General features: G+C 47.9%; 1 protein-coding gene and 1 long non-coding RNA gene across 6 annotated transcripts in view; one reads left to right on the plus strand and one right to left on the minus strand.

Annotated features, from left to right (window-relative positions):
• Positions 1-24,977, plus strand: part of LOC123021049 (zinc finger protein 883-like) — a 58,006-nt gene that overhangs the window by 18,221 nt on the left and 14,808 nt on the right. For 2 of the 5 annotated variants that reach the window (XM_044425429.1, XM_044425431.1), the window contains one exon: positions 17,402-22,447. In XM_044425429.1, coding sequence (XP_044281364.1) covers positions 17,402-18,967 — 1,566 coding nt within the window. In that variant the 3' untranslated portion in view covers positions 18,968-22,447. Of the gene's footprint in view, positions 1-11,388; positions 11,445-14,267; positions 14,702-17,024 lie in introns of those variants that run through there. The other 3 variants (XM_044425432.1, XM_044425430.1, XM_044425433.1) reach the window with 3 other exon arrangements.
• Positions 70-11,205, minus strand: LOC123021053. Its single transcript, XR_006414250.1, has 3 exons — positions 11,106-11,205; positions 6,545-7,141; positions 70-420 (listed from the first exon to the last, which is right to left on the minus strand). It is a non-coding gene; the product is annotated as an uncharacterized LOC123021053 (long non-coding RNA).

Consider the following 24,977-nt stretch of genomic DNA (forward strand, 5'->3'; position numbering starts at 1 on the left):
AATTCACTCAAGGAAGAAGCCACCTTAATGCTTGGGGTGTGGACAGTTACGTACATCAGAAAATTCACACAGGATATAAAAGTGTTTTATTCAGTGATCCTCTGGATTCTGTATTCAATACATGGGTAGAACAGCTATTGACGAGTGCACATCCTTTAGCAACCATTCATCTGAAACCTTGATGAAAAAATCGAAACAATCATTTTCAACCCAGAGTTTCCATAACCACAGCCTCTCTGATTTTATAGTCATTGCAGCAGAGATGCCATCTGATCCATGAACACTGGACAAAAGAGACTTGACTCAGTCTAGAGGATAATATCCGATGTCGGTCGCATGCACACATTTTGGAATATTCCACCTTTGCTATTCCATAATTGCCAGCTTGCTTATAATACCCTTTTATTCCCATCAGAACAGCTGAAAAACAAGGAAATTGTAGCATTTTAATTTAAAATCTTAACATTGGTCACAACACGTTAAATATCTCTATCTACATCTTACTTAATTTCTTAGTGTTATTCAGATTGCATTTAGTATATCATACGGCCTTTGCTGGTATAAAGGAAGGGGACTTTTTGGAGGAACAAAGATAACTTCATCCACAACTAGTTGACAGATCTGTCTTACTATGTCACATGAAAGAATATTTACTATTGTTTGTGACCAGTTAGCAGGGAGGAACTCGGGCACTAAATGAACGGAGGCAAATTGATGTCCCACACTGAAGGGCTGAGGGGAGGTTGAATGTGGGTTGTCACTGAGCCATGAATTGCCTTTGAAATGTGTGAATTAATGTGTCATCCATGAACCCAGCTTTGCAAAACAAACCCTGGTTTGTTTTCTGTGAATAATCTATGATTTATTGTGGGGTTGTGAACTGTGGGTTCTTCATAGCAAACAAACCATGCTTTGTTAGCATGGCTGGGTTCGGACAACCCAACAACCCACCTGTCAACAATCCACTCTCAACCATGCTCAATGCTTGAGTGTGGGTTTTAATGCTGTCTGTACCCAATCGATGAGAAAAATCAAGTAGAGGCTGGATACTTGATCCTTTTCTTTGGGATTCTTCCTTCACAACTAAGGGTGGATCCAGATATGAGGTGGATCAACTGCACAGGTGGAAGTGAACTTCTCCAGCCCTCCTTTCCATGGCAGCCTCTCCAGCCCCTGAAAATGCTACATAGCCAGGAGACAGAGCCAAATGGACTGAACTGGAAAGTGCTTGCTAGAGGGGGGAACCCCAGTAATTGGGTGCAAGGATAAATACTGTGATACCTTGGCTCATGAACTTAATCTGTTCCAGGACTCTGGTCTTGACCCAAATTGGTCATGAGCCAAGTTAAATTTCCCCATAAGGTTCAGTGTAAATAAGATTAATCCGTTCTGTAACTATTTTTTTTTTAATCAGAAAAATGTGAAGCAAAGTGACAAGAACAAAGATCGCGGCCATCTTTCCCCCAACCCCGAGCACAAGCAGGACCATCTCTCCCCGCCCCCAGCACAACCACAATCACACCCATCATCCCTGCATGCACCTGTCATCCCAGCACGATCGCGGGTGCGCTCTTGGGGGGAGACAGGCGCAATCGTGCTGGTGGGGAAGAGGCCGAGTGCTGTTGCGCTCGTGCAGGAAAGACGGGCGCGATCTCGGCCATCACCCCACCGCCTGCCCCAGCACGATCGCAGCCATCTCCCCACTTGGGGTGGGGGGGAGATGGCCATGATAGCGGTCACCACTCAATGCAGAGTTTGCGACCTGAGTCAAAATGTTTATGTAATTTTTGTTTGCGACCCGATTTGGTGGTGAACTGAGGCGTTCGCGAGCCGAGGTACCACTGTATTTAAAATATTTATATATCATCCCTAATCCATATAGGATCTCAGGATGGTTTACCAAATGACAAGAAAATAACCACAAAATCCACAGCAGCACATAGAATACAATATATAGTGTATAACATATACTGTATAATAATATCCTTTGAGCTATTATACTGAGTAAATAAAAAGGTTTTATCCTGCACTGAAATGAATAAAGGGTCAGTGCGGGCATGCCTTTCTGGGGAGCAGATTCTGCAACTGGGGGGCTGCCACTGAAAAAGCCCTTTCCCTGTAAGGTAAAGGTAAAGGTAAAGGTTTCCCCTTGATGTTAAGTCCAGCCATGCCTGACTCTAGGGGACGGTGCTCATCTCCGTTTCCTGGCCGAGGGAGCCAGCGCTTGTCCGCAGACGGTCTCCGTGGTCATGTGGCCGGCATGACTAAACACTGAAGTGCACAGAACGGTTACCTGCCCACCAAAGTGGTACCTTTTTATCTACCTGCATTTGCATGCTTTCGAACTATTTATTTATTATTTTTATAAACTCTTCTTTAATGAATGCTCTCAGATGGAACCTTTCATCTTATGAAAGACAGATCCTGGATCCAATCCTAGCTGCTTAAATAATACTTTGCAAGATTATTTGCATTCGTGACTGAAACCCTAATGTTGGCTTTATTAGGGTTAGTCAGCTTGAGCACTGGAGAGGCAGTGTGCTATAGTGGTTAGAGCACTGGACTGGCACTTGGGAGCTCCAGATTCTAGTCCCCATGAAGGCCTGAAGCACAGTGGTGACTTTGGTCCAGTCACTTGCTCTCAGTGCAACCTACCTCACAAGGTTCTTGTTATGAGGGTACAAGGGAGAGGAGGAAAATCTTGCAAGCTGCTTTGGATTCCTCGCAAGAGGAAGGAAAGTGGAGTATAAATGCAATGTAGTAATAAAAATAACAATAACCAGAAACTTTTCTGGAACGTATTAATATGCAAATGAATAAAAGAAGGTTAACAAGGTTGTGAGAATCAGATCATTTATTTATTGATTGATTTTTCAATTTATATCCTGCCTTTTTCCTACAAAGGGCTCAAGGCACCTTACATCATTCTCCTCCTCCATCTTATCCCCATAACAGCCCTGTGAGGTAGGCTGGGCTGAGAATCTGTGACTGGCCCAAAGTCTCCCAGTTGGCTCCATGGCTGAGCGGGGACCAGAACCCGGATCGTCTGAGTCCCAGTCCCACACTCTTAACCACTACACCACACTGCCTCTCCAGATCAAGATCATCACTTGATCCCTTGTCAGCCACAGAAACTGTTCGACAGGGCAGGACATTGGACTGGTTCACACCTACAAGGAAGTCATCAGGGCCAATTTTCCTGTGAAGATTTGATGTTTGCGTGAACCCAGCAATCGGTGGTGGGGGGGTGCTGGGGTGGTCGTCAGATCACCCAGAACCCTGAAACTGCCCGGCTTCAGGCCGGTGGGCAAACAAGGTCCCCTCACCTGGTCCTTGTGGAAGAAGGCCTGGATTACCAGCCTGTGGGTCTCACAAGCCACCCTGGCTAACAAGCCACGGTGGGCAAGGCGATGGTGCAGACCAGGGCAGGGTCAGCAAAGAGGGTGGCTGTTTCCCATGACCATGTTTTGTGCCCTGTCTGTTATGGAGCACACTGTTATGGTCACTTCCCCATTTAAGAGGCCGGTGTTATCTCAATCTCCCTCTCCCCACTCCATGTGGGGTTGTTTTTTATTATTTATTTATTTATTAAACCATTTCTATGCCGCCCCATTTGCCGAAGGCTCGGGGCGGCTCACAACATAAAGTGTAAAGTCTATGTCCTTTTTTTTGAGTCTCTTTAGCACAGTCTCAAGAAGAAAATGTTTGGGTTGCTGAAATCAATCCAACCAATGCAAAAAATGCACACAAAAGAAATCCTTTGTTGAACCGGTGTTGCACGAACCTGCTGCTTGCCTAGGCTAAAGAGAAACGTGCTTTCTGCTGGACGATGAGAACTGTTTTACAGAATTTCTTATTACAGAGATGATACTCTCCCACATCGATACAAAATGCACCAACCCATTGTTAACACAAACAAACATACGAGTGCTTATGTTCATGGAAAGAAGTTTTGAGAACTTGCCATTTTAGCTGCCCACATCCTGGGGCTGGCAAATGGGCTCAGTCCCCAGCAAACATTAGGCTTTTATTGAAACATCATTTTAAGTGTTAAAATATATGATCTGGCCAGGGCAACTACTTCTTCCTTCTCTTTGCTCCTCCTATATTCTTTATTTACTTATTTTATACTGTTAATTTTAATTTTATATTATTGTATCTCAGTGTATTTTTTGTATTTTTGTATTTAGTGGTAATTTATTATGTTCTATTTTATTTCAATGTATCTTATTGTGTTGTAAGCCGCCCCGAGGCTTCGGCAAGGGGCAGCATAGAAATGTTATAATAATAATAATAATAATAATAATAATAATAATAATAATACTGTGAGAAAATTTTTTTTAGCACCAACAGTAACAACAGTAACAACAATATCACTATCATTATCATTAATATTTGGCAACATTGCAAAAGGAAAAAAAGGAAACAAAACTTTGTTGAACTCAAAAGGGAAAAGTAGCCCGGAGGGCTAAAACAATGCACAGAAAGACGGAACCGTCTGGATGCAGGATGCATCCCACCCAGGATGGCGACTGCTTGCAAACAACAGAAATGCTTTCACATGGGATGGCACCAATGCCACCGTTCCGTCCGCCACCACAAGATGCCACCAATGTTGACTGCTTTACATGAGAGCAAGTCAGAATTTTTATCAGGCTCTTCCAACTTGGTTTTCCCCAGATGCCTTGGGCAATAATTCCCAACATTCCTCACCAGAGGCCAAGCTCTCTGGGGCTGATGGGAGTAGTGGTCCAAAACACCAGGGGGAGCATTTTTGTTTGCCTATGAAAGCCACTGTCGGGGCTCTGTGGCCATTCTAGAGTTAGACTACAACATCCATCTGTCCCAGCCAATGGAGAGGAAGGATAGGAGTTTATCTGGAGAGGCACACATTCCTCATCTCGGCTGTGTAAAGCTTAAGTCTGTTCAAATGTCCCATTGATTAATCATAAGAACCTAAAATAAAAAATACCTGAAGAGATGCCCTCCATTAACCAGGCAAGACATTCAACATGTTTAAAATTTACTTTGAATACACTTACTTAAAAATGCAGATGGTGAGCCATATTTTCATTTTTAAGTTGTAAAATCAAACATTTTCAATTTAATTTTTCAGTTTTAAAATATGAATTGCAATGCAATTGCTTACAAATGCAACACATTCCATAGTTCAAGTGTAAACTGGGTGAAGGACTTCCTTTTATCCATCCTTAAACCTCCCACCGGTCTGCTTCATGGGATGACCCCGGGTTCAAGCAATAGGGGAGAGGCAGAAAATCTCTCTTTCTCCACACCAAGCATTATTTTAAACACTTCCACCCTGCCTCCTTTTACTCAACGTTTTTCTAAGCTGTACATTCCCTGTCGTTGTAGCAGCTCCTCAGAGGGGAGCTTCTGTAAGCATCGATCATTTTTCTTGCCCTTCTCTGCATTTTTTCCAACTCGATCATGTCCCTTTTTAGGGAAGCCAACCAGAGCTGAAGACAATATTCCAGGTATGGTTGCACCAAGATTTTGTATGAGAGAAGTAAGATCCTGCCAGTTCCGTTCCCGATTATGCGTAGGATTCTTTAAGTATGAAAACTGTCTGCCTTTCCAGTTGCTATTCCTCAGAGGCAATCATGAAACTGACGAGTTGGGTAAGGAAGGAGTCCAAGACGTGCTCAGCTGGGCGTGTGTCCCGCTGAACCCAATGGGGCTTGCTTACGTACATGACTGTACTGCAGAACCCGTAAAAGGGGCAGTTCTGTGGGTTCCCCAAAGGAGGACAGAAGAGTTTGTTTGTTTGTTTGTTGGTTTGTTTGTTTGTTTATTTATTTATTTATTTATTTATTTATTTATTTATTTAAAACATTTCTAAGCCGCCCCATTCGCCGAAGCCTCGGGGCGGCTCACGACATAAATTAAAATATAATACATTCAAAATATAAAACAAATTAACAGTATAAAATAAGTCGCCCTGGCCAGATAAAATAAGCAAATAATATTAACAATTAAAACGACGTTGAAATAAAAAGGTTCGGATTCTCAGCTCGCGAGCCGGAGACTGCCAATTGTGGAGCTCAGAATCGGAGCTCCAAACTCCCTTACCCCTTGCAACCAGCGCAGAAAGCACTGGCTACACTCCGAGGTTGGAAAAGCGACCTTGCAGAAAAGGGGGTGCGGTGGGGGGGCAGGGTGGAGAGGCCAGGGCACAGATTCTCCCTCTGCTACCTTCCAGCCACCTCTCTCGGATGTTGTTGTTAGTTGCGAAGTCGCTTCTGACCCATTGTGACCCCATGGACAACATTCCTCCAGGCCTTCCTGTCCTCCACCATCCCCCAGAGTCCACCCAAGCTCACACCCACTGCCCCAGTGACTCCTTCCAGCCACCTCAACCTCTGCCGTCCCCTTCTTCTTTTGCCATCTATCATTCCCAGCATTGGGCAGCCCTGTCTAATTTTTCTGCATCCTTCTTAAATCTTGGCAGCCAGAACTGGACATGCCTATCTGCCGTTTGTGGTCAGACTTGCAGGGGGGTTCCTGCTGGGGGTCTGGGCCCAACCTCTTTTCTGGTCCGCTGGCTGGCAGCTGCACCCTCCCTGAAGCAAGGCATGGAAATCTCACTCCAGGGCAGTTGTGGGGCTGCCTCTTCCAAGTGAGGGGTCTGCAGGGTCTTGAGGAACCACAGCCACCAGGCTTCCCACTGGTGCAACAACAGCTCTTCTCCTGGTCCTTGTTTAATGCGTTCTGGCTCTGTCCAGCTCAACGGCTGGCCGAGCATCTCCATCTGGGCGGCAGGAGAGGCATCCCCTGGACCTTCCCGTCCTGTCTCCTGTATCTCCAGCCTCTCCATCTTGAACTCCAGCTTAACATCCTTCTGGAGTGCCACCTGGAGCTGGAGATTCTGGGTTGTCGGGGCTTCTGCCTTCTGTTTTGCAGCCACGTTCACTCACAGGGTTAGCTCAGCTCCCTCTGTCCTCTTCTGCAGGTGTGATGAAAAGGTCTGTCGACAGCCTAATGTTGTGCCTGAAGTTCCATCTCCACGCGGCTCCTTGCGATGACAGTCGGAGAAGGAAGGCTGCCTCTCCAGGATCTCATCCGCAAGGGAGCCTGTGTGGGACGTGGCAGCTTTTCCCAACAGCTGACAAAACACTTCGCACTAAAGGAACAGGAACAAGAGGCAATGAGGCACCGCGCTGCTGAGCTGCCAAGTTTATCTGGAGCTTAAAAAGATCCTTGCTGGATCAAACTAAGGTCCACCTAATCCTGACACTGCCAGCCAGGTGTCCCTGAAAAGAACCCGCAGTGAAGCAGCCACGCTTGCTAAAGACATCAAGCTATTCCAGGTGGAAATTCCCGAAAGGGAAAGCTCCGAAGGGATCCCTCCAAGCTGAGGGAACGGGCATCGAAATGGCAACTGCAGTTCCGCCTAAGCCAGAGGAGAGCAAGGCACGTGGGGGCGAAGGGGGGAGTCCCAGCTTCAGGTATGGGCTGATGGGCTCTGAGCTAGCAAGAAAGATCTGGGAGGGAGCGGGGTGGGCAGAGTGATGAAAGGGTCAGGCTGGCGCTCAGCTGGCACGGAAGAGGCAGGCTCCGTCTCAGGCACAATGAGGAACGGAAGCCATCCAGAGACTTTTCGTCTTGGGACAGCATATAGAAACTTTAAACAGAATAAATAAGAGAGAGAGAGAGAGAGAGAGAGAGAGAGAGAGAGAGAGAGAGAAAATAGAAAATAGGTGTGCCAAGCTCCCAGCCTCCTCCTGCAATGCTTTGGTGCAGCTGTACTGAGAATATTGCGAACGGTTCCAACGGCCTTGCCGACAAAGGACACTGTGGATGGAAAAGGGGGATGGAAATGATCGGGGGCTGGAGCAGCTCCCCGAAGAGGAATGGCTGCATCTGTTGAGACTGCTTATCTAGGGAAAAGGTGAGGGAGGGGAGGGGAGACATGATGGAGGTGTTTAATTTATTTATTTTTCGATTTATATCCTGCCTTTTTCCTACAAAGGCAGCTTACATCATTCTCCTCCTCCATCTTATCCCCACAACAACAACCCTGTGAGGTAGGCTGGGCTGAGCGTCTGTGACTGGCCCAAAGTCACCCAGTTGGCTCCATGGCTGAGTGGGAACGAGAACCCGGATCGTCTGAGTCCCAGTCCCACGCTCTTCACCACGACACCACACTGGCTTAATATAGCTGTGCTGGAGAGGGCCAGAAAATCTCCTGAATTTGGTCCTTTAAGGGGGATGCGATAGGGGCTCCTTGAGAGTCCAGAGCTGTTACTTGAGGCACAAGTGGACTTAGTGTCATGGAGCAGCTTTTATCAGCTTAACTATGACCCTGCCTGGACAGAGAGAGCCGAGAGAGGGTCATCCACGCTTTGGTAACCTCCTGTTTGGATTACTGCAGCGAGTGGTATGTGAGGCTGACTTTGCAAACAGTCGGAAACATCAACTGATTCAAAACGGGCAGCAGGACTGTGGATGGGGACTGGCTCATGAGAAAAACATCGTGCCAGCCCACTTCCAGCTGCACTGGCTGCCGGTGACGTCTGGATCTGATTCAAAGTGCTAATATTAACATCCGAATCCCTAAATTACGTGGGGCTTCCCTTGAAGACGGTCCAGATACTTCAATTGGTTCAAAATAGAGCTGCCAGGCTGCTGACGGGGACGGGGCGTTATGCTCACATGACTCCAGTCCTCCGTCAGCTTCACTGGCTTCCCATTGAAGCCCGGGCCCAATTCAAGGTGTTGGTGATGACCTATAAAGCCCTAAACGGCTTGGGTCCTGGTTACCTGAAGGAGCGCTTACATCCATATATGCCCAGCCGCCCCTTGAGATCAGCGGGAGAGGCCCTTCTCCGGGAACCCTCCGTGAAGGAAATTAGGAGGGTTGGTACTCGGAGGAGGGCTTTCTCTGCGGTGGCGCCCGATCTATGGAATGCGCTCCCCAGAGAGGTCCGCCTGGCGCTGTCGTTACTTGTTTTTCAGTGCCAGGTGAAGACCTTTTTATTTAAACGTCACTTTAATTGTTAACAATATTTGCTTATTTATCTGGCCAGGGTGACTTCTTTTATATTTTATATTTTTATTTATTTCATATTGTTAATTTTAATTTTATATTGTTATTTTTGTATTTTATTGTATTTTATTGTGTTTGTAAGCCGCCCCGAGGCTTCGGCAAGGGGCAGCATAGAAATGTTCTAATAATAATAATAATAATAATAAATGGGTTGGGGCCGGGTTATCTGAAGGAATGTGTTATGCCATATGTACCTGCCTGGAGCCCAAGGTCTTCTTTGGGGGTCCTTCTCCGGGAGCCCCTTCCAAAGGAAGTGAGGCAGGCGGCTACCAGGAGGAGGGCCTTTTCAGTTGTGGCACCCCAATTTTGGAATGAGCTCCTCAAAGAGGCGTGTTTGGTGCCTATGCTGTCAACTATTTGGCACCAAGACCTGTTTTATTCTCCCAGCATTTCAGCAGTTTAATTTTTTTTAACTTCATTTTTCAATATTGCGTTTTATTCTGTACCACTGCTCTGCTTCCATGTCGATTCAGTTGCAATTGCTACTGTAGTTTTGTTGCTTTGCATCAATTTTATGCAAGTCTGTGCACACGATTTAAAATTTTCTTAACTTTTGTGAACCACCCAAAGAGCCTTGGCTACCGGGTGGCATAAAAATGAAATAAATAAATAAAGCTTCAGCACAACCTTGTGAGGTAGGTCAACATTACCATATGATTTGGGACAGGCTGGTTTGAAGGCTGTGATTGCAAAGCACAGAGTGATCAGTGTAAAGGGATGCACACTCGGTCACGCACAATGTACACATGCAAAATACACACATATGTGTACATACATGTTGGTGTGTTTGTGTATTTTATACATAAAATACTATTATTTAATTTTGTAAACCATCATGAGATTCCTGGAATAAATGCCATTATAGAAAATGTTTAAAATAAATAGATAAATTTATCTGATATAAGTGTGGTGATTCGAATATTGGACTGGTGATCCAGGAGACTGGAGTTCTAGCCCCCACTCAGCCACGAAACTCACTAGGTAACTTTGGGCTGGTCACTTCCTTTCAACCCTTCCTATCTCACAGGGATGTTGTGTTGTGAGGATAAGATGGAGCTGTTTAAGCTGCCTTTGGGTTGCTCACAAGAGGAAAAGGGCTAGGATGTAAATGCAATGCAACTGTGCGTTGTTTTTCTTTACTTTTATTTTATTTTTTACGGTGCAATCTTGCACATTGTTCAAAATCAAGCCACATTACTCCTGCATAAATCATTGAAGATACTGATATTGTGAAAGACTTTATAAACCTCTGCTCAGTCGTCAATTGAAAGGGAGGCTGCAGCCAAGGAATTCGAGGAAGACTTGGAAGGGCAGCAGTTAAGAAACTTGAAAAGATCCTACTGTCTTTTAATTTTTAACTGTTAACTGTCTGTTAACTGGAGATCAAGGCCAAGATCATCCACACTATTGTCATCCCAAACCCACTATTTAGGGGAGTAAACACGGATGCCTTAGAAACTTGGTCCAGTAGGAGAGCTTTGTGAATATCCCATACTGATAGAAAGACAACCAAGTGGGTCCTGGATCAAATTAAGCCAGCGCTTTTCCTAAGCAAAAATGAAGCAAAAATTGACGAACTGGCGCAATCGCAATTGGGAGACATCACGGGAGGGCCAAGACTCCCTGGAGAAGACAATCTCGCGAGGGAAAGTCGAAGGCAGAAGTAGGGAAGGAAGACCAAGGACGAGGCGGATCAAGTGCAGAAAGTAAGTCTGGAGTTTGTGAGAGCTGAGCAGGCTGACGTGGCTGGGACATCGTGGGGCGCTCTCATTCTTGGGGTCAGCCTAAATCGGGGGTGACTTCAAGGCCAGTAGCGACATAGCAATGCCTATGCATTGGCTTGCAACCTTACAATCGCTACCTTTTCTCCCAATGGATGAAATGCATTATTATTATTATTATTATTATTATTATTATTATTATTATTATTATTATTACATTTCTATGTCGCCCCTTGCCGAAGCCTCAGGGCGGCTTACAACACAATAAGATACATTGAAATACAATAGAACATAATAAATTACCAATAAATGCATACCAATGCAGGAAAGATTACCCGACCCCTCTGCCGCAACAAGCCTCGCCGCCAATGAGCGCGCCGATTAAATAAGCATCCCTTGATTTGGAATCCTCCCGCTGCTTTGTGCCGGGGATGCGGAGAAAGAGAGCCGCCTCGCGAGCGCCCTCCCAAGGGTTAAAGGCACCGAGCCCGCACTCCTAGAGGGGCGCCCAGGGAAAAGGAGGCGTGGCCGCGAGGCCGCTTCCGGCAGCGGCCCCATCCCTCCCTCCCCCCTCCCTCCCCCCAGGGAAGCCGCCTTCGCGGAGCGCCGGCCGAGCTGCGGTGCCGCTGCCTCCGCGGCTGCGGGAGGCGGACGCGGTGAGCCTGGACGGGGCCGGGCGGAGCGGAGGCCGCCGCGCAAAGCAGCGCCCAAGCCGCGGGCCGGGCCGGGCGCCCGGGTGGGGGGCGGGCGGCGGGGGAGAAGCAACAAAGACCGGCCGCCTGCACGCCGCACGCCCCTCCCGGGCTTCCCCCGCAGCCGCTGCCCGCGCCGCCCGCAGAGCCGGGGGCCGTGCAGCCGGCGGATGCGGTGGTGCCTCGGCGCCGGTGCAGCGCGGGCCGGGCCCCGCAAGCCGAGGGCGGCCCTTTCCTCCCAGCCGTGTCCCCCTTAGGGAGCAGCGGGCGCCCGCTCGCGTGCTCTCCTGGCAGTCGTGGTGGGGGCTTTATTGCAGGGAACTTAGAAGGCACTCTGCACACGCGCAGAGTGCACCAGGTTGGGGTGCATGGCTGCTGGAACCCGCCCAGAGGCGGTGTGGGAATAAAATCGATGAGAAGTTGAAGGGCGTGTGCTGCAAATCCCCGAGGGGGCTTCGGTTATTGGGTGGGATGGACATGAATTCGGTTATAAAAACATTGACATGCATATATGTCTGTAGATACGTATGCTGGGAACTGTTCAGAGATCATTGCTTTACTGGGCAGTACAGAAGTGAAATTTATAAATACATGGATGGGTACATAGATGATATTTAAATTAGGGTTGGCAGGTATTCCCAGGGATCAGGGATGTGGAAGCAGTTGTGAAGCATGGATTGGCAGGGCAGGGAGAGAGAATTTTGGCTGTGCCTTTAAAGTCATACACAAGGCTGGGTAAAAGTACTCCCTCCCTCATAAAATCATCCAATTCTTGGTCTAAAATGACCCAGCTGCATCAGGGATGGGCTTCTGTGCGCTGAGAATTAAGGACAGGGGTGTTCTTGTTCACACGGTGTGAGTGGAAGAGCTTGATTTTGGGCCTAGAAGTGTGTGTATGATCCATTCCCACAGCTCATCATCAGCTGTTAAAAAGTATATTTTGTCTGCTTTTTGGCGCTGTACCATGGGGGTCTTTTTTGTATTCTATGGTATTTTGGTAATTTTAGAATCATGCTGTTCTTGTATTATTTTATTTGGGTTGTTACAACCATGGACACAACCATAGACTCCTTTGTGAAAATGGCAGGATGGATGTCTAGAAAGTCGATTCATGTCTAGGATCGGATCCAGGATCTGCCTTCCTGACAGAAGGGCTCTATACATGGAAAGTGTATCTGCTAAGTTTTGCTTCTGTGCCATGGTCGTAGTTTTTCCCAGGGGGCTGCAGATACTGCTGGAAAGTCTGATTCTGCTTTCCCAGTAGCACATGCCTCAGTCTGGCCCCAGCCTTTGGTTTCCTGCATCCCAAGCTTCCTTCATTAGCATGGCAGATTCTGGATTCTGTTAAACTGTGAGGGTCAGAAATGCTGGCCAACCTCTTGCAAATCACTGTGAGGTCTAGCAAGTGATTTGATCTGCTTCTGCCACCCCATTCTTGAGTCGCGTTTCCTAGCTGCCTCCTTAGAGAAATTGACAGCTGGTAAAGGGAAGATGGAACTGAGTTGGGATTAGAAATGATTGCTGAGTTAGAGTTAGAGGGCTCCTCTTGCAGGAAGGCTGTTCAGCTGATTTTTGACTGTACCCACACGAAACATCCCCCTCTTCACCTGAGTTCCTTGCCCCTCTTTGTAGTATTTTCTGGGGCATGAAAGCAGAGAAGCTGTATGGGAAAGAGGAGGCAGGCAGTCCATTTCTGCCAGTGCAATGCACCCAGCATCAAACTAAGCCATCCAGAAACTTTTAGTAACTGGATGGCATAGAAAAACTTTAAATAAATAAATAAATGATGTGACTCACTACATTTTTGACATGCAGCTCCCTTCATCCTGCTATCCTGGCTAGGTCTGATGGGAATGGTCGGCCGAGAGCTTCGGGGGCGGGGGGGGGGGGGCAGAGGTTGCTTATCCCTGCACATCTCAGAAGTGAGGACATGCCCTGCTGTGTCAGACGAAAGGCCTCCGTAGCCCAGCGTTCTGTTCCCGTCGTGGCCAAGCAGATGCCTCCCACAGGCAGGATGTAACCCAGTAGCGCCCTCCCGCTTCTGTGCTTAGCGGCTGGTGTCCATTGGCCTCCTGTTACTGGGGGTAGCATGTAGCCATCTGGACTACTGGCCACTGAGAGCAAGCTCCTCCATGAATTTGTCCAATCCCCGAGTGGGCAGCCATCACTCCATCCTGTGGAAGTGAATTCTATAGTTTGAATGTCCTTCCTTGGATCTGTCCTGAATACCCCCCCCCCCCCCCGCCCCGTGATCCAATTCAAAGGATGACTTCTTGGGTTCTAGAATTACAAGACAGGGAGAAAAAGTCCGTCTGTTTCCCCCACATTCCTAATTGTGTCTGACCCCTCCAGCTTTTTTTGCTCTTTTCCAAATCTACAACATTGTACCGTTATAACCCTTCCTGGCTGAGGCGTTGCTCTAGTCGCTTGACTGATTTTGGTAGCCCTTTTCTGCTCCTTTTCTAGCCCTTCAGTGCCTTTATTAGTGCATGTCTGTTAGGAGATGCCCCACTTTTCATTCAGACAAATATTTGGCCTGCTGAGCAGTTGTGTTAATTTAATTACATTTATGAGTGGCTGGCATTTTATATGCTGTTATCTGACTTGAACTGGTGCTATTTATTTTAATCTCACTTACCATATCTTAACCACATCTTAAAGTAGTTTGCTATACAAGATTCCAATACAAACGCATTCAATTAAACATTAACCATGGTTGTGATCATGTTTATTTGCTATGCAGATTAATTCTGTTTTGTTGTAATTAATGCGATTGTTACCTGACTTGAGCATTTTTTATGGAAAGCTGAAGTCTATGGGAAATATATAGTTCAGTATTTAAAAACAATAGCAGCTGAGGCATTGTTCTTATCAGGCTTTTTCAAGTTTATCGATATCTCAGGCTTCTATAAGTAGAGCTAATTATAATTCTAATAATTAGAAACGGGGCTGGTTCAGAGGGTGGCACTTCAACCTGTTGTGTTTGCTTCCGTATTTTCTTCCTCTCTCCCACCTAGCCTGCTTCTTTGCAGAGCCTTCTGTCTTGTCTAACAAGAGACAGAGTCGTCACGATTCTCATTCCTTCCATTTTCCAAAGATTACAGGAGCAGAGACAACGGTGAAGATCTTACAGCAGGAAGGCACCATGTCCAAAGACGTACCAACGCCTTCTGCAGAACAACCCCACAACAGTTTTCCTTTCCAAGATGTGGTTGACCAATGTAAGTCCCATTCTAAATTAGAGAGAGACCTTACACTCTCAAAGAGGGTGAGGAGTATAGCTCCTCAGAATGCTTACTAGAAAAATGGGGACATGATAGAGGTGTCCAAGACTAGGCAGGATGTTCTGTTTCTCATGGTGCAGCGTTAAACTGTGGAATTCGTTTCTACAAGACCATCGTATAGGAGAGTTGGAAGGGGCCACGGGGCCGTTGGATCCAACACCCTGCTCATTGCAGGACCCCAGGTGAAACCCTCCCTCTCAGATCCAGTGGTGCCTTGGCTCACGAACACCTCAGTTCACCACCAAATCGGGTCACGAACAGAAATTTTGGGAAAATTTTCCCTCGGGTCGCAAACTCCACATCAGGTGATAACCATGATCGTGGCTATGTTCCCACACGAACAGGATTGCGATCGCGGCCATCTTCCCCACTCGTGGTCGCAGACAGACCTGGGGGCACTTGTTGTGAAGCTTATTGAATGACGGCTCCAAAGAAAGTGCAGAGCAAGCACGGTGGTAAAAAGAACGGGCAGAGCGGTAAGGAAGGTGGGCAGAACATGCAGCTTTTTCGCCAAAATTGACCCTGCAGCTAAGAGACAAAGAAGAGAGGAAACCCCTGAAGGAGAGCTCCCCATGTCCTTATGGAGGGGGACTCTCCCTCCTAACAATAACCTCCCCACCACCCAGGTTACTGTTCTCTCTCTTCAAACTGTACTGTACTTTGCTTCAAATTTTTGTGATAAAAATATTTACGGGACGGATTAACCTTATGTACATTGACCCTTATGGGGAAATTTGACTTGGCTCGCCACCGGTTTGGGTCGTGACCAGATTCCTGGAACGGATTAAGTTCGTGAGCTGAGGTGCCACTGCAGCTGTCCAGTTGCATCTTGGATGCCTCCTGTGTGAGAGCCCACAGCCTTCCCAGGTCATGGGTTCCAGTGCTGTGCTCTGATGATCAGGACATTTTTCCTGATGTTCAGCCGGAACCTGACTTCCTGTAACTTGAGCCCGATATTTTGTGTCCTGCGCTCTGGGATGACTGAGAAGAGCTCCTGTATCTGCTTTGTGACAGCAATGTCAAGTGCTTGAATGGTGCTACCGTATCAGACGTCCCTCCTCGAGGCTGAATATGCCCCGTTCTTCCAAGCTCCTCGTAGGGCTTTGTTCCCTTGTCTGCCTCTTTCTTCAACTGTGGTGCCTAGAATGGATGCACCACAGTTGGAAGAACTGTTAGATGAGGCCCAGCCAGTGCTGAGGGGTGATTTGGAGTGATGGACCCCAGTCTGGGTGGCTTTCGATAGGGTTTAGACAAATTCCTGGAGCCAGGCTCTCAGGGCTACTAGTCCTCATGGTTCTGTGCTACCTCGAGTATCAGAGGAAGCAGGCGGGACTACTCAGGTCCTGCTTATGGGATCCTGTGACTGCTGGTTGGTCACTGTGCAAACCGAATGCTGGACTAGATGGATCCTTGGTCTGAACCAGCAGACTTCTTTTCTCCTGGTGTTCTAAACCTCGGATTCTTCCAGAGCAAATGTCATCCTTCCTGTCTGTTATTTGTCCCAAACAGGTCGCTTCCTTTCTCTGCTTTTCATTTTATTCATCCGCCATGTGTTTATTTTGTGGCAGGGTTGGCCTAAAGGGGTGTCCAGTCAGACGAGGCTCTTGTATACCATCCTCAGCCATTGCCCGTGTTTGAATGATAACCACAGTCTACCTCGGTTTCTTTAAGCTGTGGTGGATTGTAGCACAGGCTGCCAGCTAGGTGTGTTCGTTTATTTATTAGGATATTTTTATCCTGTCCAATACGGTTCGTCTCCGGACAGCTTGCAATGTAAAATACCCAATAGATGCATCCATCAACAACAAAATAAAATGCGACTGAGGATATCAATAAAAACATAATTAAAATATTTAAACTTTAAAATATTGGGTAAATAAAAAGGACTTGACCTGGCACTGAAAAGTGTATAACGTTGGCACCAGGCGAACCTCTCTGGGGAGCACGTTCCACAGCTGGGGTGCCACCACAGAGAAGGCCCTCCTCTCTCTCCTACCCCCCTTCAAGGAGGGTGCCCGGCGCAGGGCCTCTGCTGCAGATCTTAAGGGGTGGGAGGGTGCATGGGGAAAAGGCGTTCCTTCAGGTCTCCCAGTCCCAAGCCGTTTCTGTGTTTATAGGTTGAATATGTGGCTTGCTTATTCAGAATGGTAGATGGCAGGCACTTGGATCCACCACGGTTTAAGTAACTGATTTTGTTCATTCTGTAACTGAAAGCCCTGTTGCCGCTGCTTCTCACATCAGGTTTCTCTCTCTGTTTCAGCAGGTGATATGTGGCAAAGAACCAATGACGTGGAAACACTTCAAGCGTTGGAGGAAAGTGCTACATGTCTAGCCGTGGAAGTTGTTGTTGGGTCTCAAGGTGGAATGAAGGAACAGGAGGGAAACCAAATGGATAAGAAGAGGAATGACACTCTTGCTTATCTGGGTGCTGACTTCCATGAAATCCCGGTCCATCAAAGGAAGCGCAAAGGGCAGAGAAACAATGAGTGCTCTCCCTATGCAGAAGGCTGTGATGATCAGTCAGACCTTAACATGCATTCAAAAACCCACACAGGAGAGAAACCATTTCCATGTCTGGAGTGTGGAAAAAGCTTCAACAGAAATTCAGAACTTAATAGACATAAAAGAATTCATACCGGAGAGAAACCATTTCAATGCCTGGAGTGTGGCAAGAGCTTCAGTCAAAGCAGGAATCTGACATCGCATCAAAGGAGCCACACTGGGGAGAAACCCTATAAATGCCTCGAGTGTGGAAAGAGCTTCAGCAACAGTGGAATTCTTACTACACATCAGAGAAGCCACACAGGAGAGAAACCGTATAAATGCCTGGAGTGTGGGAAGTGCTTCAGTCAGAGTGGCATTCTCACGGCTCATCAAGGAATGCATTCAGGTCAGAAACCTTTTCAGTGCCTGGAATGTGGAAAGAGGTTTCGTCAGCTCATTCACCTCACGTCGCACGAAAGGATCCACACAGGGGAGAAACCATTTCAGTGCCTGGAGTGTGGAAAGAGCTTTCGGCAGCACATACACCTCACCTCTCATAAAAGAACCCACACAGGAGAGAAGCCTTTTAAATGCTCGGAGTGTGGAAAGAGCTTCAGTCAAAGCTCACACCTCATTAGACATGAAAGAACCCACACAGGAGAGAAGCCATTTAAATGCCTGATGTGTGAAAAGAGCTTTGGTCACAGTTCAGAACTTGTTAGACATGAAAGAACCCACACAGGGGAGAAACCATTTAAATGTCCAGATTGTGAAAAGAGCTTTAGTCGGAGTTCAGAACTTATTCGACATAAAAGGATTCACACAGGGGAGAAACCGTATAAATGCTTGGAATGTGAAAAGAGCTTCATCGATAGCACAAACCTTATTAGACATCAAATAAGTCACACAGGAGAGAAACCATATAAATGCAATGAATGTGGAAAGTGCTTCAGTCAGAGCAGAAGTCTTACTGCACATCAAAGAACCCACACAGGAGAGAAACCATTTAAATGCCTAGAGTGTGGGAAGTGCTTCAGTCAAAGTGGCATTCTCACAGCACATCAAGGGATGCACACAGGACAGAAACCATTTAAATGCCTGGATTGTGGAAAGCGGTTTCGTCAACATATACACCTGACCTCACACAAAAGAATCCACACAGGAGAGAAACCCTTTAAGTGCATGGAATGCGGAAGGAGTTTCCGTCAGCACATACATCTCACTTCACACAAGAGAATCCACACAGGAGAGAAACCATTTAAATGCACAGAGTGTGGCAAGAGCTTTGGTCACAACTCCATTCTTATTTCTCACATAAGAACCCATACAGGAGACAAACCATATAAATGCCTGGAGTGTGGAAAAAGCTTTACTTGGAGCACGCTGCTTATTCGACATGAAAGAACCCACACAGGAGAGAAGCCGTTTAAATGCCTGCAATGTGGAAAGGGCTTCAGTGAGAGTTCATTACTTAATAAGCATCAGAGACGTCACACCGGGGAGAAACCCTTTAAGTGCTTGGAGTGTGGAAAGTGTTTCATTTCTAGCACACTTCTGATAAGGCATCAGCGGATTCACACAAGGGAGAAACCGTTTACCGCCTGGAATGTGGAAGGGGCTTCTGTCGGGCCTCAGCGCCTATTAGATGCAAACGAATTCTTGGAGGAGAGAATGCCTAACGATGATGAGGGTGAAGTGAAAGCGTTTGTCTTGCAATAAACCTCAGCTGGCCAGAGCAGTTATTCACCCAGGGGGAATGCCTGGGTATGTTTATGCTGTTGTAAAAGCTTCTGTAGTAATTCAGCTTTAAAGGACACAAGAGTGAGAAAATCTACACATTCTTGTAGGAGGAAAACAGCTACTATGGAAGCATTTGGCCCACTTCATACCTGGGATATGAAATGGGGAACAGTGGGATGAACCTATGAGCAGAGCTCTGTAACAGCATTAGATCTGCCAGTTTTTCCAGCACTACCTACTTCCTTTCCTTGAAGATCTACAGCAGAGTGAAGGAACTCAACCAATCCAGCATCGTGGTTTTTTTATAGAGTGTGTATTTCCTTTGTGTAACTACAAACCAGTGTTTTCACCTTCGACATTCCCTGAGCAAAGCTGCTAGTGGTATGAAGCTCTCCTCTTCCACTTCTCCTCATTTGGAAGTCACATCAGCTATATATTTGCTGGTTTTCCTTTCCTTGCAGTTTTAACATCAGTTTTGCAATGGAATATCCAGTAATCACAGGAATGCTCAGTTTAGAGGGCATTATAAAAGCTGACATTTGTTAGTCATTGCAGCAAAAATGGCAGAGTCCTAGCTTGCCACGATTTCCATACATCTTGTAAACTGAGCTTTGGTAAGCAAGGGCTGCCTGAAGTGGACCTGAAGTGGTGTCAACCAAGCCCTGGCTGGTAGATGCTTGGTTGGACATACCTGCATGAAGAAAATCCTTAGGGGAACTTCTGTCATGTAGGAACAAGAAAACAAAGATCAGAAACTCTTCCATGTGGAAGGTTGTGAAAGGACAACCCGGTCAGGAAGTTAAACAAACCTTAGCGGAGAACCGGACGCTGAAAATTAATGGAACTCCAGTGTCACTTAGTGACTGACTTGTGTAATAACACTATCTGTACACTGAATATTTATCTTTACATGTTTGTGGCAGAGAGAGGGGGCCTTTGGGATGTGTGTGGCGCAAGGACAGAAACGCAGTCATATAACTTCCTGTTGGCTGATGTAAATACTGTTCTGGACAGCCCGGAAAGCGTAGCTCAAAATGGAGGGAGAAGGTTTCTTCCATCTCTCCGCCTTTCCAAAGTGCTGATCGCCTTAGTGTAAGGACGCACAGCCGTTTTCTGTTCCGAGGGTTACCTTGGATGCCCACTAGGGGGGTGGGAACAGATATGTGCATGCAGATACATGCAACGCACTCGTAACTAAAGCACACTGACATTCACATGTGTACACGCACGTACAACACTCTTCATGAGCTGCTACGCCGGGGAGGGAGAAGGCGGAAACCTCCTCCTCCAAACCAGTGCAGCCCAATCACTGCTTTACCACCGCTGTCGTCAGAAGTAAAGCAAGTCAGGGCTCTCTAATGCTGGTTAGTGGTAGACAAGCACCCCTTTGGCCTGGTGAGGGGTTGTACGACAGGGGAGACCCCCGACCTAATTTACCGCTGTCCTCGGCATCCTGACATGACCTTTTTGCAGTGAGAGTGGCGTCTGGCCTCAGCTCAGCGGGGCACGAGCTGGGCTTTTGCACATCCCGCTTTAGAGCGTGGAAGCCAAACTTGAGGGGTGTCTGTTGAGCGCGACCCGCCTAATGCATGGCTGTTCTGTTCACGCCCTGAAAGGGACAGAATGGAGATACAAGCTGGAGTTGGAGGCTGCCTTAAGCCAAACTCTGGCATTTTTCCTTCAGAGAGAGTAGAAATGCTTTACATGCGGAGGGCTTATGCTAGAATAAGTCAACTTCCTCACTTCCCAGTTGTGGCTGAGGCACGACTCGTCCGGACGAGAGAAGAGACCCTTCCTAGTAGCTGTGCGTGGAGTATGGGAGTCCTTAGCCACGCCATCCATTCGGGCTCTTCTCTTACTGTTTTTGGTGACTAGTTAAACTTTCCTGTACTGACAAGCTGTTTCTTGGCTCAGCAGATGACTATTTTATTAACGTAGACCAACATTTTAGAACATTTTAATCTGCTGTGCCCTGTTTCCATTTTTAAGCTGTCGTCGTATTTCTTTTATGGGATCCTTTTGCTGTGAACTGTCCTAGGTGAGGCAGCTTGCGTTGGAAGGGTGGGATAATTTTTTTTTCTAAATGCTTTAAAATTCACAACAATTCCCAGGGAAGAACACACAAGTGTGCTGGGGGGGGGGGGGGGGAAAAGCTTCTGTACTAACACAAACCTTGCTGTGTTTCAGAGGAGCTGTGCAGACATGAGGGGGTCTGAGTCTGTAGCCCTGTTCTGGAGATCAGACCTAACCAGGGCAGAAGCATCGCATTTTTCACACTCGGAATGTGGGATGGCCTGAAAAGGAGAGCTTTCCGTATTTGTGGAGGCTTCCCGTGCAAGCCAGAACACATTTTTTCATGGTTTGGGCTCAGCTGGAAAGCCTCCATTTCTGACAGTCCACGAACGGAAAACGATGGCTGTACGCATTTGCCCTATTCAGAGCACTGGAACAGGTGTTCTGTATGGTTTATGTATTGCAAGGGTGGGGAACTTGTGGCCTTCCTGACGTTGCTGGACTACAGCTACCATAACCCCTAGCTGTTGGCCATTGTGGCTGGGGCTGATGGGAGTTGGGTCTGACAATGATGTCCAGAGGGCCGCGGGTTCGCCGTTCCTGATGTATCATAATATTTTTCTCCCCATTTTTCAGACCAGTGTTGTCTCCCCAGTAGCTCACGCCAAGAAAGAGAAGAAGGAGAAAGAGGCAGGCCCTGGCTTCAGGCTCGCAGACTAAAAAGCCAAGTCGCCCAAGAAGCAGAGAGAAAAGGTAGGAAAGGAAGATGAGTTTGGCAATGCCAGAACAAAGCGGAGTCACAGCATCTTCATGGCTGAATCTCCGATTTTTGGAAGAGAAGGGTGCATTAGGCTCTCTTCCAAACCTTCTACACTCTGTCTCAGGGATGACTTGTTGTGCAACCCAGTTGGCCATAGATGTGGCTAATGGGAATCTGGAGGGCCAGTGCCACTTCAGAACATGGTGAGCTGTCTGAAGGCAAGTTTGTCTTGCCAGACTTCGGAGAAGCTGGATGACGATGGGAACCTTTGTTAGCTGGGCCACCATCTTTCTGTCCCTAGTTGGGCTGCCAAATAATTCTTTCCAAGTTTGTATTCCACGTGTACCTTTTGTAACACTAATGCTGTGCTTGCCAACACCTCTAGCCATTTGGCAACAAAGCCCTATCACTCAACCCAGTTGACGACTCTCTTCACTAACTACAGCAAGGGTGGGGAATCTGTGGCCATCTTGATGGTGAAGGACTACAACTGCCATCAGGGACTGATGGAATTTGGAGTCTTCACCTCTGGAGGAAGACAGCTTGCTCATCCCTGGCTTGCAGACTTGCTGTTTGTAGTTTTCCCAATGTTCATGGCACCTGAAATAAGAGAATGCATTAAAATGTGAGTTACAATTCTGAAGCTACCTTTCTTATTCTACAATAAATATCCAACTTGTCTTGTACGTGTCTGTACTTTTCATTTGCTGCTTTAAATTGTCAAGAAAGTGAAAAGGTTGCATGTTTATGTGTGTCATGCATGAAAGGGATACGCCACTAGTAACATAGTTCAGAGATGAGCAATTCCAGATAGATGCTAATTTTTCCCTTCCTTAATACCACTCCTGGTAAAACCATTGAGTTGATCTAGAAGAGAGCACAGGAAGTACCTGGCTATCTTTTTGTTCAGTGACTTTAAATTTCAGCCTTTACATTTGGGGCACGGGCTTGGAGCTTTCCAGCTGTTGTTTGACTCATACCGGATGCAGTCGAGGGACTGTTAGGTCCAGCGTTGTAGTTGTCCATAGGAAGCCCACGACCAAGACATGGCAACTCACAGCATCCTTCCCCCCATTATTCCCAGAACTGGTGCACATGGAGCTATGAGGACTAGGAGCCGCTGGTAGCCTGAATCTCCATGAATTTGGCCAGTCCCCTTTTTCATCTCTCGGAGCAGGTGGCCATCACAACATCATGCAATTGCAAATAAAAGGAGGGGGGCTTCAGACAGCATGTGCTTCAAACGACATAAGCCACATGTGAGGAAGGACAGGAGCTGCAGTCCAGCCATGTCTATAGGGCTACATATGCCTGACTTGTGTAGGGGGTAGCTTTCTGACTGGCTACCCTTTTTTCTGGGTGTACAGACTTCCTGTTGATTTCTGCTAATGTCCACCAAGCTGCTGGGACCCCAAAAGGGGTCATAGATAAGAAAAACAGCCCAGATTCGATGGCTGCCAGGACACTCAGATCTATCCAACTGCAACTTTTCTCTCTATCACTTTAAACACGTATTTTCTGTGCTAACTATTGATCCCTAAATGCATATATACACCAATACATTTTTTCTCCCATGAAGGCAGAGTAAGCAACTTAACTGTCTGCAGAGGTTTTGGCCTGCTGCTTACATGATCCCCTGCGCTGCTGGGGCTGATGGAAGATGTGGGCCAAAACACCTGCAGGACAGCCCAAAAGGTACTCACCCATTCAGTAGGGCTTTGACATGCAGCATCCATTTATTTCCATGTGGCATTGTTGCTTGCTTTGCCACTTGCGTTCAAGAGATTTGTAGGCTGCGTAAGCTGATGGACCTGCTGTTTGAGCAGAAAGCCTTCAAATGGCAAAGTAACATGAACTGAATCCTCTGCCTTTCTGTTCAAAAAACACTTAAAGCAGTTGTTGCAGAAATGCGCTTGGTCTCTCAATGGTCGGTGAAAAAGGGAAGCAGCACCCAGGAGAGATCGGAATGGATTATTTTGCATATGCAGGCGAGATCAGTCAGCAGCGGGGATCCTGCCCCAAAGCAGGGCTGACAGAAGGGGAAGGGTAACAATTTCCAGGCCGACAATGGATTCTAACATTAGTTGTAAGTTTGCCTGTCAGGGCACCTTTCCCTGATGACATCAGGGAGAATGTGTGGCCGATATTTTCCCGGTCACATATGTGGATACCTGCCTGTGATCCCAGGAACAGGCTGCACCTGCCAGCTGAGGCCCTTGGCAGCGGCAGTTGAGCTGGTGGCCCTTGTCCTGATGGCTGTTGGGGGTGCGGCTGGGGAGCTTCTGCCCGGTGCCATCGCTTAGGCGCTTTCATGCTGATGCTTGTGGAGAGGCCTGTGGTTTCCGGAAGCCGCTTTCAGATTCATCAGCCTATAGCTCAGGAGTGCGCGCCTTGCCCTGCCTCTGAAGTCTACCTGCTGCTCAGGCAACCCACCAAGGCCCCTTTGGGCGCAGAGTCTGGCCATTGCTGGGGCTGCTGGGTCAAGGAACACACTCTGTGAGAGGTTGCCTAATGCAGTCACGGAAAGAAAATTGGATCATTATGAGCAGCCGGCTTTTTCCAACACAGTCGCCATATTTGTGTGCTAACACACACCGACAAAAAGCAGTCGTCTAAGATACTGGCGGTATAGCCGGTGGTCAATATATTTCCGACTTCTGTATCAAGGCAGGAAAAGTGGGCTTGAAGACTGGAGGCAGAGCAGGATTGAAGTGCGGTGCTTGGAAGCCACCCTGCGGTGCCCGGTGCATCCCGACTTTCTACCCGGGCCCGAGGCCGCCTCCTCCCGCACCCCCCGCTTCTGGCCGCGCGGGGCGGGGGTCGAGCATGCGACCACCCGGGGGGCGTCCTGCGTGGAGGGGTGAGAGACGGGACATCGAGTACTGCACAGCCCTCTCGCTCCGCAGCCCTGCAGGGATGGCAGCTGCGGAGCGCGGGGGGGGGGGGGGCGTTTCTGGCGGACCACATGCCCCATCAGCCGCAGCGCTGAGGCCGAGAGAAGCCGCTTTCCGTGCGTGCGGGACGGACCCAGCGCGGGTCCGGCGGCTGTGCCTCCGCCAGGCGTCGCTGCCACCCGGGGCCGCCTCCGCGCGGGGGCCGCGCCGCCCCTTCCCGCCCCGCGGGTCCCCGGATGCGGCCGGGAGCGCGGCGGGGCCCGGGAGCGCGGCGCGGCCTGGGCGGAGGGCGGCGCGGCCTGCGGCGCTGCGGGCGAGGAGG

This window comes from Varanus komodoensis, unplaced genomic scaffold (assembly GCF_004798865.1).
Source record: "Varanus komodoensis strain SLA01 unplaced genomic scaffold, ASM479886v1 scaffold154, whole genome shotgun sequence".
Classification (NCBI taxonomy): domain Eukaryota; kingdom Metazoa; phylum Chordata; class Lepidosauria; order Squamata; family Varanidae; genus Varanus; species Varanus komodoensis.